This window comes from Staurois parvus, unplaced genomic scaffold (assembly GCF_062004578.1).
Source record: "Staurois parvus isolate SC_StPar_1 unplaced genomic scaffold, SC_StPar_1.0 ptg000137l, whole genome shotgun sequence".
Classification (NCBI taxonomy): Eukaryota; Metazoa; Chordata; class Amphibia; order Anura; family Ranidae; genus Staurois; species Staurois parvus.
In genome coordinates this window covers 2,960,259-2,975,712 of record NW_028317933.1, presented here as the reverse complement: position 1 = coordinate 2,975,712, position 15,454 = coordinate 2,960,259, and the positions used below count along the sequence as shown (strand labels likewise).

The 15,454-nt window shown below is 43.6% G+C and overlaps 1 protein-coding gene across 9 annotated transcripts in view; it reads right to left on the bottom strand.

The window, feature by feature from the left end:
- The window catches only part of RALGAPB (Ral GTPase activating protein non-catalytic subunit beta), a 138,939-nt gene that overhangs the window by 22,094 nt on the left and 101,391 nt on the right, over positions 1–15,454 (bottom strand). For all 9 annotated transcript variants that reach the window (XM_089673247.1, XM_089673244.1, XM_089673246.1 and 6 more), the window contains 7 exons: positions 14,884–15,066; positions 8,489–8,643; positions 7,584–7,771; positions 7,338–7,444; positions 6,954–7,106; positions 6,231–6,440; positions 1,507–1,665 (listed from right to left, as the gene is read on the bottom strand). In XM_089673247.1, the coding sequence (XP_089529373.1) occupies positions 1,507–1,665; positions 6,231–6,440; positions 6,954–7,106; positions 7,338–7,444; positions 7,584–7,771; positions 8,489–8,643; positions 14,884–15,066 (1,155 nt within the window). The remainder of the gene's footprint in view (positions 1–1,506; positions 1,666–6,230; positions 6,441–6,953; positions 7,107–7,337; positions 7,445–7,583; positions 7,772–8,488; positions 8,644–14,883; positions 15,067–15,454) is intronic.

Sequence of the window (15,454 nt, the reverse complement as noted above, 5' to 3'; positions counted from 1 at the left end):
TGCCCATCAGCATGCCACTTATTTTATGTTAAGGGGCACTCTGATTAGCATCTTTTATCTGAAGGGGGCACATCTAAGCAATACTGTGGAGAGGGGCACGGATAGGCACGTGATGGAAAGGGGCACTGATAGGCATGTGATGGAGAGGGGCACTCTGATGGGGAAATATGATGAAAAGGGGTACTTTGATTGTAAGGGGGCACTCTGATGGCAATACCTGATGCAAGGTGGCAATGAAATATCAGGATACCTGATGTAAAGAAGCACTCTGATGGGCACACCTAATGTAAGGGGCACACTGATGGACACACCCTAATGTAAGGCGTCACCGAGATGGGAGAACCTTATATAACGGGGCACTCTAATGGGGACAACTGATGTAAGGGGGCACACTAATGGGAAACAAATGTAAGGGGGCACTCTGATGTAGAAACCTGATGTAAGGGGGCACTCTGATGGGAATGCCTGTTGTAAGGGGGCACTCTGATGGGAACACATTACTTAAGGGGGGGGGGCTCTGATGGGAACGCCTGATATAGGGGGGTACTCTGACGGTGGCAACTGATTTATGGGGGGGAAGTCTGATGGTGGCACGCAATGTAATAAATTATTTTGGAGGGGGAACCTGATGTAAGGGGGAACACTAATGGGGACATTAATTTTCGGACCTCGGCCAGATGAAGATTTTAGTTACCCAACCTCCTTGAATTTCAATCCAATACCCCTGCTCTAAGGGATCCCAGAGCAGAAGGGAAATAATTCAAGGTATCCATTTTCTTTTAGGACTTTTAGCCCCGGTTCACCCATATGTGGCGTAGGAAATGCAGCGGTCCCTGTATGTTTCTTGCACCGCATTGCAATTGAACTCTGCATTTCTATCAGCTGCGAGTGTGAATTAAAAGTCAACGACACTCCAAATGCGGCTTGAAAAAGCAGTGCATTTGCCTGCACCGGATTGCATGGTACAAATTGACCATGTGATGTGGTTCCAGTGCAGCTCAAATTTTTGTGCTACGTGGTGCAATATGAGCCCATTCAAAATGAATGGGCTCAAATTGCACTGCACAGAATCGCATGTGAATTGCACAGGAATGCAGTGCGGTTCCTGTGAATTTCACATGTGAGCTACAGTGTGAACTCCAGCTTATAGTACGGCTTTGGTGAGTGTTTGGAAAAGGGTGGGAGTGAGGTTTGCTGGTTTACAAAAAGTCCACCTAAATGGAGTCAGATTTGCGCAGACAGTTACATTTAAGAATTACACAGCCAGCTTAATTAAAACATGCAGCTGACCAGTTCTATTACGTGCACTACAAGAAAATTATGTCTTTGCAGCAATAATAATAATAATAATAATAATAATACAAATGCCATATATTTCAGGCATGCAGGGGAAGGGGGTTACAAAACCAATACAAAAACTGTACAGTTTCTTTAGAAAATGTGCAGCAGACAGCTTTATAGTAATTCTTTCTGGTTTGAATATTTCTAGATGAAGATGTGTCTTACCTCTTGGCTTGTTTTCTGGCCGGCTTTCATGTAGAAAATAAAAACTGTATCAAAGGGACGACATGGAAGCAAATCCAAGTATCCAATATCATCAAAGAAGCCAGGCATGTGCGAGTCAAGAGCAATAAGGTGAGGAGGTAGACGACTGTTTACAGGTTCCTGAAAGACAGGAGGGTCATGTGTAAATATCAAATTGACAGGTCTTTGTATAACACACACAAAAGTACAATGTGAAGATTCTAGGCAGTCTGTGGCGGGATGTTTGTACTCAAGAGAGTCACTAGGGGGTGAATAAAAAAACTTTACAGCAAATTAAAGAGAGACATTTTGATACACATTAATTTAGTACAACACACATGGCTCAGTACCCAACTGTACTTAGTCGTTTGGATCAAGCTATATTTTACGTAAAGCAAAACTCTTCTCAGGGATGTTCGATTCCTATCGCCCGAGGCCCGGGACATGTATTTCCGGGCGTCGGGCAGGTAGTTTTTTTCTACCTTTAGCCCTACTGCGGGCTCTCCTGTCAGGTGGAAGCATTCGGGCAGCAGCGCTGCTGATTGCTTCCACACAGTGCCAGCCTCTCACCCCCCCATGAGAGGGCCCAGCTCACCGCCGTCGGCTAGAGGGGAGGGAGGAGAGTAGACACGTCGTCTCCCCTCCCCTTCTTATCCTGACCTGGAAGTGACGTTATGATGTCAATTACAGGTTCCCGTTGAGAGATTCCTGCCCAAGGAAGCCAGGAAAGAATGTAATGCAGTGCGATGCGTACAGTCAGTGGAGCACAGGGGAGACCTGCAGGGTTTTTTAGACCCTGGATGCCTCAATAAAGAGAACCTGTCACCTAAGAATCATCAGAAAGAGGACTTAGTCCCCTATATGATGAAAAAAACATTTTTTTTTTTTTAAATTGTAAAAGATGAAAGTTACACCCAAGCACATACCATCTCCCACAAAAAAATTTAGGTCCCCCACATATAGAAACGTAAAAGCACATGCTGGGGCGCCAACGCATGAAAACGTTGATTGCGATACACATGACATATTGCCGCGCACGCCAGAATGAGAGCGATAATTCTAGCACCAGACCTCTTCTGTACACTATACTGATGACCTATAAGGAGCTTTAAAAGTGTCGACCTATAGAAAATATAGGGTACTGAAGTTCATTACCATTTTACGAGCGTGCACAAATTTAAGGTTTGACAAGTTGGATATCTATTTACTCGCTGCAACCTCATCTTTTATATTTTACAAAAAAATAGGGTAAGTTATTGCTTTTTTGTGCCCTAAAATTAACTTTCTTGTATTTATTACTGAAATCTTGCGGTAATATCATGTGGCATAAAAAATTGGAACTATATGTTTGGGGGTTTTATGTAATCTTCAGGCCTCAAATGATTTTTTAAAAAACTTGTGCAAAAGCAGCTCTGGCAGCAAAAGGGATAAAGGATAAGCCTTGACCCACCTTTTCCTGAGGAGCAGCCAATTGGTGCTCATTACACTGCAAGTCCTCTCCCCTCCCTGCTAGTCCCCGAGTGCGGTGCTGGAGAGAGGCAGGGAGGGGAGGAGGAGATAAACAGCGCAATGTTAAAAATATATTAAACATTTAAGTTGCCATAAAGCCCCTTTTGTTTTTAAAAGCCCCATACATTCCTATTATAACCTCCGATTTAAATACAGTTTTGGTTAAAATGTATTTATGTTTTTATCAGGACAAGTAGATTGTCATGAGGGATAAGTAGATTGGGACACCAATTTAGTCCCTGGACAAGTCGTTTTTTAAAAAATGTCCACACCCCTGTTCTATGTATACACACATATCTACTAGCTTACTGTTATAGCTGTGAGCTTCCTGCATATGCACAGTTCAACAACCTTGCTCTGAAACTTTTGCCTCGGCAGACTGCAAAATACTCTGAACAATTTGAAATGAGAGGAAACTGAAGTGTTTCCCACTGACACAGGGATACACTGCGACTCCCCTCACTAGCATACCATGCAGATAGGCAGCTTCTAGATCATAAACCCTTTTGTTAGGATAGTGTTCAGATCTAGTTTACAACTGATGAGATCTGCCAGCACAGTACAGACATGGTTAACTGCTTTCCCGCCAACCTACAGCAGAAATACTGCTACGAGGCGGCAGGGTGCGCAAAATCATGTATATAAACGTGATTCTGCATTTCCCTACACGCGCCGGCATTGGCAACCTCACCTGTCTATCACCGGGTCCCGGACGGTGATTCCCTGCCAGCACCTTGTAAACACCTAGGAACAATGACAGAGGAAATGGGCTCTGAAGGTAATGGCTGGAAGAGAAACCGAGGCGCCTACAAGCTGTTGGGGCGTGGGAGTAATTCCCCCAGGAAAATTGGAGGGGCTCAGTTCCTCCTGACTTGAACGGGTCTACCTTCTCTGGCCAGGGGCCGGAGAGGCAGAGAGTCCGCGGAGCAGTCCCCCTCAGGAGTGCTCTTAGTAGCACATGGGGATGGGATCCCGCGTGCGATACAGTGGGGCAAAAAAGTATTTAGTCAGCCACCAATTGTGCAAGTTCTCCCACTTAAAAAGATGAGAGAGGCCTGTAAGTGGCATCATAGGTAGACCTCAACTATGAGAGACAAAATGAGAAAAAAAAAAACAGACAATCACATTGGCTGATTTGGAAAGAATTTATTTGCAAATTATGGTGGAAAATAAGTATTTGGTCAATATCAAAAGTTCATCTCAATACTTTGTTATATATCCTTTGTTGGCAATGACAGAGGTCAAACGTTTCCTGTAAGTCTTCACAAGGTTGACACACTGTTGCTGGTATGTTGGCCCATTCCTCCATGCAGATCTCCTCTAGAGCAGTGATGTTTTGGGGCTGTCGCTGGGCAACACGGACTTTCAACTCCCTCCAAAGGTTTTCTATGGGGTTGAGATCTGGAGACTGGCTAGGCCACTCCAGGACCTTGAAATGCTTCTTATGAAGCCACTCCTTCGTTGCCCAGGCGGTATGTTTGGGATTATTGTCATGTTGGAAGACCCAGCCACGTTTCATCTTCAATGCCCTTGCTGATGGAAAGAGGTTTGCACTCAAAATCTCACGATACATGGCCCCATTCATTCTGTCCTGTACATGGATCAGTCGTCCTGGTCCCTTTGCAGAGAAACAGCCCCAAAGCATGATGTTGCCACCCCCATGCTTCACAGTAGGTATGGTGTTTTTTAGATGCAACTCAGCATTCTCTCTCCTCCAAACACGACGAGTTGTGTTTCTACCAAACAGTTCTATTTTGGTTTCATCTGACCATATGACATTCTCCCAATCCTCTTCTGGATCATCCAAATGCTCTCTAGCAAACTTCAGACGGGCCCGGACATGTACTGGCTTAAGCAGGGGGACACGTCTGTCACTGCAGGATCTGAGTCCCTGGCGGCGTAGTGTGTTACTGATGGTAGCCTTTGTTACCTTGGTCCCAGCTCTCTGCAGGTCATTCACTAGGTCCCCCCGTGTGGTCCTGGGATTTTTGCTCACCGTTCTTGTGATCATTTTGATCCCACGGGGTGAGATCTTGCGTGGAGCCCCAGATCGAGGGAGTTTATCAGTGGTCTTGTATGTGTTCCATTTTCTAATTATTGCTCCCACAGTTGATTTGTTCACACCAAGCTGCTTGCCTATTGCAGATTCAGTCTTCCTAGCCTGGTGCAGGTCTACAATTTTTTTTCTGGTGTCCTTCGACAGCTCTTTGGTCTTCACCATAGTGGAGTTTGGAGTGTGATTGTTTGAGGTTGTGGACAGGTGTCTTTTATACTGATAACAAGTTCAAACAGGTGCCATTGATACAGGTAATGAGTGCAGTACAGAGGAGCCTTTTAAAGAAGAAGGTACAGGTCTGTGAGAGCCAGAAATCTTGCTTGTTTGTAGGTGACCAAATACTTATTTTCCACCATAATTTGCAAATAAATTCTTTCCAAATCAGCCAATGTGATTGTCTGGATTTTTTTTCTCATTTTGTCTCTCATAGTTGAGGTCTACCTATGATGCCAATTACAGGCCTCTCTCATCTTTTTAAGTGGGAGAACTTGCACAATTGGTGGCTGACTAAATACTTTTTTGCCCCACTGTAAGTGCACATGGTCACTGTTCCAAACACTTTTTCTGCACTGTGCCGTTTGGCTAAGTCCAGGGCAATTTTTTTTGCTACGGGCCTCAGGGCCTAGCCAGTGCACAATTACACAGCAACATTTCTTTTTTTCCTTCAGTGTTTGTTACCTTTCACTTTTGTGTGTGTTTTTTTTCTCACCTGGATGGAGGGTGTGGGCCCTCGGGCCTGCCATGAAGTCTAGGGGGAAGATGTGTCATTAGGCCATTAGGTTCCTTCCTCCACTGTTCCTGGGGAGGGGGTCTCTCATTTGGAGAGCTCCCTGACCTAGTACTTGGTGGTTGGCTTTGGCTAGCCACAAGGAAAGAGGTCCGTCAGGCCTTTTGGCTAGGTGGACCATATTGGAAACCCTTTGTCCCTGTCAGGAGCCTTGCGTCCCGGGGGATCAGGGCAGAGGTCCTACCCCTTTGGAGGGTGGACAAAAGTACACCCCTAAGTGCACTTTTTTGTGTTTTGCACTTACATGGTTTTTTTCACTTATGGGTTTTAGTTTTTTTTGCACCTCCGCGGACTTAAGAAAAAAAAAAAATTAAATGAACTGTTGCTGTATTGCATCAAACAAATATTACATACTTTTAGTGCTTCAAGTGACAGAAAGCCAAAGTGTGATAAGAGCAGCCGGGCAGTCTGGAACTCCTGTGCTGGAGGGGGAGGCTTGCATTCTGTTACTGGGTCAGGATAGCTCTTCTTCTTAAACTCTTCCTCTTTCTTATGGTCCAGCGCAGTCTCATACGTTATCTGTTTGGTCATTCCAATCTTCAACTTTTCATGCCTAAGCTCCAACTATGTAAAAAAAGCATGATTAATATTAATGAGCAAATTAAAAAAAACTTAAAAACAAATCACTTTACCTTAGAAAAATACCATTAAAATAAAAAAGTGTCCATTTTCCCCCTAAGTCTATTGCATGTTACCAGTCATTTTAGGCCTAAAGTGGATGAAAAGGCTAATACACTTTAGGTAAAAATATTGCCTACCCTTCCCCATGCCCACACTACCTACTGATTATATAAAAGTTCTGTGTAAATACCTTTTTAAAAGTGTTTACCACAATATATTAATCATTCTACCACACCTTGCCTGCAGAGATGTCTGTTAAAATAATGTTGGTCTTTCATAAAACTGGGGTTGGAGTGAAATTACAGCCTTGTGTTGTCAAAAAGTTTGCAGACAGGGAAAGTTAGAAATCACTGCTCTAAAACAGCTATACTATCTCTTGATGTAATTAGTTTGCTAACTGACTTAGCTTTTTGCCTTGAGTTGGAGTACTCATGGAAATGAACACCACATCCTCACCTCCTCTGTAACAATTTCATGCAGGTCCGGAATGCTGAGATCAGCCTTAACAAAGGGAATTTTATCCACTTCTTCAGGAAATGGTCGATGCTTTACATTGTACTTTATCCCCTCGTCGATCTTAGGCTCTGGTCTTGCTTCAGGAATGAACATCTGAAAAAGTGAAGCGCACCAACCATTTAGAAATAAGAATCATGCAGAAAGACTACCTATGTATTGTTAAAAAAAAAATCAGTCACTAATTCACTCAAGTTCAACATTCCTGACCTAGAAGGAAGCTGGTCTTTGCTCATTGGACAGTAACTAACATTCCAGAGCCACCACACCTAACATATCCCAGGTGCACATGAAAGTCTTGTCTGGATACTGGCAAAAACTACTCACTCGCTGGTTGGCTCTTGCTGCTCGCGGAAGGTGGCAGAGTTGCATAGACCAGGCATGGCGGCCAGACATGCCTCGGATTAATACAGTGATGGATGGACTTGGATTACCTACAAAAGAGAGAAAAGGAAAATCAGCACCATACACACAAATATATACACACACACACAGATTGTTGAAAAACAAAAATGTATAACTGATAAAGGAAGAGAGATGTGAAAACAGGAGAGATTTGTTTGGATAACTCACTCTGCTCGTTCCCCAGTGGCTGCTCCAACATAGCCAGAATGACACTGTTATCCAGCACAAAGTAGCGGAAACTGTACTTGCTGACAGTGGGAAGTCGGGAGTAGGTGATCAGTGTCATCTCATTAACCAGACTGCAGGGAGATGCCGGGCCACTTGGAGGTGGGAATGCACCAAGTAGCTGCATAATACTGCAAGAAAGAAAAAACATCTCATTCTCTGTACCCTGCAAGGCTTCCGAAAGCAAGTCCCTCATACCTTTTTTCTGTAATGCTCTGTATGTACTGTAAAGATCAAAAAGTATGAAAATCACAACATGCCGTCCCCCCAACTAAAAATTAGGTGTGGCCATGTGGGGATGTAAATTGTTTGGTCCTTTCACATCCTGGGTCCAGAGATTCCTACAGACCTGACTTACAAGCTACATAAATAATATGAATGACTGGTCTCTAAATACCACCCAAACCCTATTGTCCGCTCCTCGCAAGACCGCCTACTCTCTAGCTCCCTTGTCTCCTCCTCCCATGCTTGTCTCCAGGACTTCTCCAGAGCTTCCCCCATCCTCTGGAACTCTCTACCCCAATTTATCAGACTATCGCCTACTCTGCTCACTTTTAGGCGATCTCTGAAAACCTCTCTTCAGGGAAGCCTATCCTGCACTCAGCAAATACTGGAATCTTCTACTCTTCCAACCAGTCCATCCCCCACAGTTACCTTTTGTACCACTAGCTCCTCCCTCCTAGATTGTAAGCTCCAAGGAGCAGGGCCCTCCTATCCCTCTTGTATTGAACTGTATTGTTACGGTATTGTCCCCCGTTATATTGTAAAGCGCTGAGCAAACTGTTGGCGCCATATATAAATCCTGTATAATAATGACAACCAAAGTCCTATTAAAAGAAGTGAGCTACCATGTTAAGGTGGCTTCTGCAGCATCCTTCACTCTCATAGAGGCTGGATTGTGTTCCTTGTCGCCTTTGTATCGCACTTCTTGCTGCTCTGGATTTCTGGACTTGCTTCCAGATATTCCCAGCTCAACAATTTCCAGAACTTCTTTCAGACAATCCTGGAGATGGAGAGAGATTAGTAAATATAGAGTCTGTATTAAGGGTAACGAAGGTCGGAGATGAAAATAATGCAGAGATCCATATCCTGTCTCTTAAAAAAACAAAATTCAAAACACAAAGTTCCTGTAATAGAAGTAAGATACAGTACTTGACCCCTATAATAGCTCGTCATTTACTTTCAGCACTATATGTCTGTCTGTGTCTTCAGCATTTAACACTTCCTGAAGATTCAAATGCCAGTTTCCCTGTCACAGGCTGTGGTTACTTCTTCTGACCCAAACATTGCTTAGTAGTGATAAAGAGGATGGAGGAAGAAATCAGGGTGAGCATACCAACACTTCTATTGCAGGGTATGTCTAGAGACCTGGCCTGGCCTAACCTAAATCCCTTCCAAGATAACAACTGTGCTTAAGCGCAGGCAGCCTGTTGAAGCAACATGAATCCGAGTGACTCTTTGGAGACCCTAGGATCTCATGTCTTCACTTCTTTCCAAGTAGACATTAAACTCCAACCCCTCCCAGTATTAAGCGTCTCTCACTGAAATTCAATGTTTCAAATGTCACAGCCTCTACTGCCTAATAAAGTTTGTTTTGCAGGGGCTGGGGCTTAATCCTGGCCTGGGAAGAAGTTGAGGCTCAATGGGTAAAGGATACAACAACAGTAATTAATCTATAAACACACACAAGTGGCAGTGCCCACATTTCAGCATTATTTCAGCCACAGAAATGCTAGAAGCCAGATCATGTTGACTTTAAATTTTTATTTGTAAAATAGGAATTTTGACTTACCTGTAAATTCCTCATCTTGCAGTAAAGGGACTTGTGCTTTTGGACCATGGTTCAAATGCAGCTATCCCCAGGCAACTGGGCACCGGCAAATAAAAAGTGCAATGGTCGCCACTAGAGCGCACCATAGAACCCTGTCCACTTCGTGGGGCTCAGTTTATTTTAGGAAGCACAAAACAGAGGGGAGGGGATTGTGTCCTGTAATGTACCCCAAGACGAGGAATTTACAGGCAAGTCTAAATTTCTTATATTTTAACTGTACAGTACAGGACTTCTTAGACCATGGGACATAACCAAACAACACACTGAAGGGTGGGCAACAACATAGCAAACAGCACTGCCAACAGGTCCACAAGAAATCAAGTCTTAAAGACCCCCCCCCCAAAAAAAAACCAAAAAAACAAAAAAAAACATCCAAATGACTGTGTCTAAACTGCCTTGTAGCCCAAACTCGCATCAGCCGAGGCTTGAACATCCAACTGGTAGAACTTTGAAAACGTGAACAGAGGACCAGCCTTTCAGTATGCTTAATACTGAAAAGTACAAAAGGAAAGGAGGAAATCTGTCCCTAAAGGTATCCTGGAAATAAGTTGCTTGATCCACCAAGGTGGAATGGAAAGCAGGAGGTTCTCTACGTGGGCCCATAAGCAGGACAAATACGGATTTAGCCTTGCAAATAGAGGCTGTGGCTTCTAGGTAGGCCCTGAGCGCATCTAGCCAATGTAGGGTGATTTTCTTGTGATTTGGGGGCGTGCACAAGAAAGGGAGAACAAAGAATTTATTGAGGTGAAAAGAAGAGACCACCTTGGGTAGAAAGAAGTTTCTGGTCTCAAAACCACTGTCCTAGTGTAAAATAAGAAAGGGCTTTTCACAAGAAACAGCTGCCGGCTCAAACATGCCTAACAGATGTAATGGCAACTAGGAATGCTACCTTAGAAGTGAGGTCTTCCAACAGAATATCTCTAACTGGTTCAAAGGAAGGTCCCTACAGTACAAAGAGCATCAGGTAAAATCCCAAGGTGACACAAGAGGTCAAATTGGGAGATTTATATGAGCATCTCCCTGAAGTAAAATGTCGATAAGCGATTACAGGGCAAGAGATTTTTGGCATGCAATATGTAAAGCAGAAACTTGCCCCTTGAGGGTACCTGAGGGTACTCAGACCAGACTGAAGAAAGGGCCAAAGGGGTAGAGTATTCCCTAGCGTTCAACCGTCTATCTTTGCACCATGCAAAGAAAGACTTCCATGTGCAATAGTAAATACTACGTGAATTTGATTTTTTTTTTTTTTGCTCTAAGTGGGGAATAAGGTTAAAGGAAACCCTGTGCTGTAGGACCTTTGTCTCAACAGCCATGCTATTAAGGCCTGTGACTGAGAAACACAATAGTAGAACAGGGGACTTTAAGCCAGTAGATGTAGTCTGGAAGAGGCAAAGGCACAGCTGACAGAAGTTTGAGTATGTTTGTGTAAGACATTCTTCTGGGTCAATTTGGTGCGATGAAAATCACGGATACCCTTATCTCCTCTGGTGAAGAAGTCATATGAGAATATTCACCAGAGGGAAGCCATGAAGCAGCTTGAACTAAGCCCAAGTCATCATCAGAGGACCCACTGTGAAGGCTAGAGGACCAATGGTCTTGGCAACAAATTTCTTTAGGTTGCTGTTGAACCTTGAGGGCAGGAAGTTTGCACTTTTGACAGATTTTGAAAGACCTCTAGGAGCAGAGATCACTCCTCCAGGTTTAGGCGTTGGCAGCTTAGGAAGCCCACTTGCCAACTGTCCACTCCAGGGATGTGGATAGCTGAAAAAGCTGAAATGCGAGTTCCCACCCAGAAGAGTAACAAATTTGTTTCTTTTAGGACTTCTGCAGCTACTCTGTTAGCTTCTGTAGGCAATTTTAACTGCACCCTGACTGGGTGATATCACAGTCTTTAGAGCAGGGCTCAGCAACCAGTAGATCGTGATCTACCAATAGATCTTGGCCAGGTGACTGGTAGATCACGGTCAGGGCTTGCTGACCTGCCACACCAAAGCATCAAACAGAGTGAAATGCAGGCGGATTACTTGTAAAGTTAGAGCTATAGTAGGGAGCAAGAGGCGCATAAATTGAGGTCTCCTCTGTAGTGCTGGCTCTTATGCCCTGTCATAGTTGGTGGGTGTAGCACCTACCAAGCATGACCCATTCAAGTGAATGAGGCCGCTCTGCATGTGCCCTGCAACCTTGTGCAGTACAACAAACAAGGGGTTAAACAGGCAGTGGTGTGTTGCTTATTCACCACCTGCTTTACCCCCCTTGGACCCCGCAGAAGCATGCAGTTGCGGGGCACTTGCAGAGTGGCCCCAATTACTTGAAGGGGTCTCGACTGACAGGCGGTAGCACCCACCAAAAGCAACAGGGGGTGTAACCATGACTCAACCGCAGTTTTACCACACCACAGCTTTACATGTGAAAAAGCCCTAAGGGTGCTGCTGTCAGATGCAACCAAAGGCTCATTCACAAGTGCAGCAGGCACTGATGCTCCTCTGTAAAGTGATCTGAGTGTGTTTGACAGGTGGTGAGTCGGCTTTATCTTGCCTCCTCACCACTTGATTTAAAGCCATGATTGTTGTGCAATGCACGTGATTGTGACACAGTAGTACAGGAATTAGAGGTTTAAATCAGGTTTGAGGAGGTGACACTGGCCGACACTCTGCCCGGTGAAATTAGACTTCTCCCATGCTGCTCAGGTAGATCTCCACCTCTTTAAAGGTTGCCTACCCCTGCCCCATCAACACAAAACAACAATGCTGATGACAACAGCTCCAAATGTTCTCAGCAAGTTGGGTTATCTAAGGTCAGTTTTTATATTTCTTCATTCATATGTCTTGTCCAGTTAGCAATAGTCTGGCAAATGATGACAACAGTAACTGGCTGTAGGATTGGACCTGCAAGGACAAAGAAGGCTTCCAGATGCCAATCAACAGAATACATTCAAAGAGGGAAGATCCTCAATAGGAAATGTAAAGTGTTCCTTGAGAACTAAAATGGCAGGACCCACCACAGGAACCATTTTTTAAAAATAAATCTATATGTGTATTGGACAAGTCCTTCTGGACTGGTTTTGTTGTGTCCCTAGGGACTTGTTTAGACTGTGGAGAGTCAGGTGCTGCTAGGCAAAGACTAATGCACAGGTCCATCAAGTGTGTAGTGTGTTGTCCACAGTAGAAAGCATTTGGTGCGTAGCCGCAGCTTGCAACTTATAAATTTCAGGGCAGGAAAAATTTAACTCAACTTCTGCTATAAAATTAGGGTACCTTACACCATAATATCCACAAAGAAAAGAGGTTCCACTTCTGATTCCTGAACTGGACCTGGAGAAAGCAGGATGTGTAGTGTATTTTGCCTCTGGAAAGCAAAGGTTGCATGTGTGCCTAAGAGGGTGCCAGAGTCAAATACTGGAAGCGGTGTCATAACAGGACATTGCTCCAGATAGGAAAACAGTCATCATCCTAAGTGGTGGTTGGGAGTTTCCTGTAGGCCATCTGTGAAATGCGTGTTATTCAGCCCTTCTGACCCAGTTGCCTAGTCTCTGTGATCCACCATTCCTAAATGAGGAATACACAGTGGAGTACTCTGTAGTGGAGTAGTTATGGAGTGCAGAATGGATGGGGTTGTGGGTGTCCTGATATAGAAGCCGATATAACCCAGGGCAATATTGTGCACTCTGGGGACAGCCTTAGCAAGTTTTTTTTGCCAGTGTCCACTCGCCTGGGGATGGCTGCATATGACCCATGGTCTAAGAATACAAGTCCTGTGTCCTATACAGGATAAGATCTACATAAAGTAGTTCTCCTAGTTTCTGATTTCCCTTGGAAGTTCCTTAAGCACCCCAAGGTGCTACTAGTTATAGAACAATTTTATAGTGAGTACATGATCATTTTACATAAACTTTCCTTCAATCTGACCCAAATGGAGCAGCTCTCAAGTCTATGGGTAAATTAATGTTAAAGGATGCATAATCACGTAAATATAAATACTGTACTGACTGAATGACTACTTTACTTGGTAATTTTATTCTTAGTTTCTTGACTAGCTTGTTTTCCAGTAACCAGGCTCTATGCTATAACAGTAGCCCATTATTTGCCAGTAAAACAAGCTCGCAGACTATACGGCTGGCCCTCTTTCCAGTAGCCCTGCCTGAACTGGAAACTGGAACTTGCTATCTAACAATTTGACAATGGTGTAATGTAAATAGAAAATGAAGGTTCCATTTCCAGGAGGAAAAGATTGTTTTCTTTGGAAGAAGACATGGCATAGATCAAAAAGGAAGGAAAAGAAAATTGGAGAAGTTAAGCAATAACATTATTCTATTTTTTAACCTCTACTGGAAATTATAGTTCTAATTTCACCCTTTCCTTTCTACCTGGTTTAGTAAATGAGCCTCCATAAGTAAGATGGTCCTGCAATTGAAATGGAAGTGGACAATGTGACCAGTTTCAGGACTATAAACAGTTATCTCCTCATAGTCACAGACTGTATGCAAAGCAACTTTGAATTAGCGAAGTCTACAATCACAATAGGAAAACACAGGAATACAGGTTACAGTACATCCCCCTTGGAAAACAAAAATTACAGAAAGATTTTAGTAGTTGGTTAAACAAGGGATGCTAGAAAACATTTATAACAAGACTGAGGTTTTGCATTTACCAAAAATGCTGATGTGTTTAAACCTCATATTCTCTTTGGATATGCAGAGGGGACTGTTTTTTTTTCCTCAAGAAAAGTGGAGTTACACTTAAAGCGTTACTAAACCCACAACAGTAAAATCAGTCTGTATATGTTATACTCACTGTGGAACCTAAAGGGGTTAATCCCTCCTATTCCTTCTGTACTGAAATGTATTGTAATTGTACTGTCTCCCTTATATTGTAAAGCACTGTGCAAACTGTTGGTGCTATATAAATCCTGTATAATAATAATACATAATAATAATCCTCTGCATTGTGTAAAATTGCTGTCTGATCCTGACTTCTCTGATCCTCCCCCTTCTTCCAGTGTCACCCTCTTATCACCCGATAAGACATATTGTGGAGACACTGCACATGCTCGATTTGGTGTGTATTGCTATATTGGTGTTTTTTTTATTTTCTTGCGAGTGCACATGTGATCAGCACAGGGCCAATGAGCAATGTCCAGACAGAGGTCGCATCCTCCTAGAGCAAAATAAAAACTCCTCTTACAAGCTTTAACCAGTGCTTTGCTGGACACTAATAGAAGTCACAAGACTGCTGTATACTGCTGATTATATTTACTAAAATAATTGAATTTCCATGATCTGTGTAATGTGGGAGACCAGATATAGTGAATGCAGCATCCTGGGTTTAGTAACACTTTAACTTAATACAATTCATGTAAAAACACCTAAAGTAACACCTAGAGTAAAAATAAAATATTTGGGGAAAAGCAGTTCACCTTTTCATTTAACATGTCAGGGTGCTCAGTAAGCCAGACGCACAGGCACTGAAAAGCAGCCACAATCATGGAGTGGAGATCCCGCGAGTGATGTGGAGCAGGCCGTGAGCACTGATACACTATATACAAGCATATTGAGCTCACTGCCCTCTTCCTGTCTGCAGAGTCAATGTTCACCTTCACCTACAAAAGAGGAACATAGATCACTTTACTGGTGAAGTTCCAAGCACAAACTACACCTGCTATAAATTAAACTTCAAGGAAAAGTAAGATTATGAAAAAAATCAAGCATCCATACTCACCGGGGGAGAGGGGGTGCTGCAGCACTATCACTTGTCAGGCCTAAGACCAAGAAGTGATCATATGACTACTGATCACATGACCACTGTCAGTAACTGCTCTCCACTTTGCTCCTCCAGCACTCACTGGAGCAAATGCATGGAGAGGGGGCAGTCACAGCAAAATATGGCTCTCCGCCACATATTGAGGGGGCAGGGCCAGCTGTCAATCAGGCAGCCAGGTGGATTCAGGTGGAGCAGCCCTGTCTAGTCAGTTGTCAAGTTAGATATAC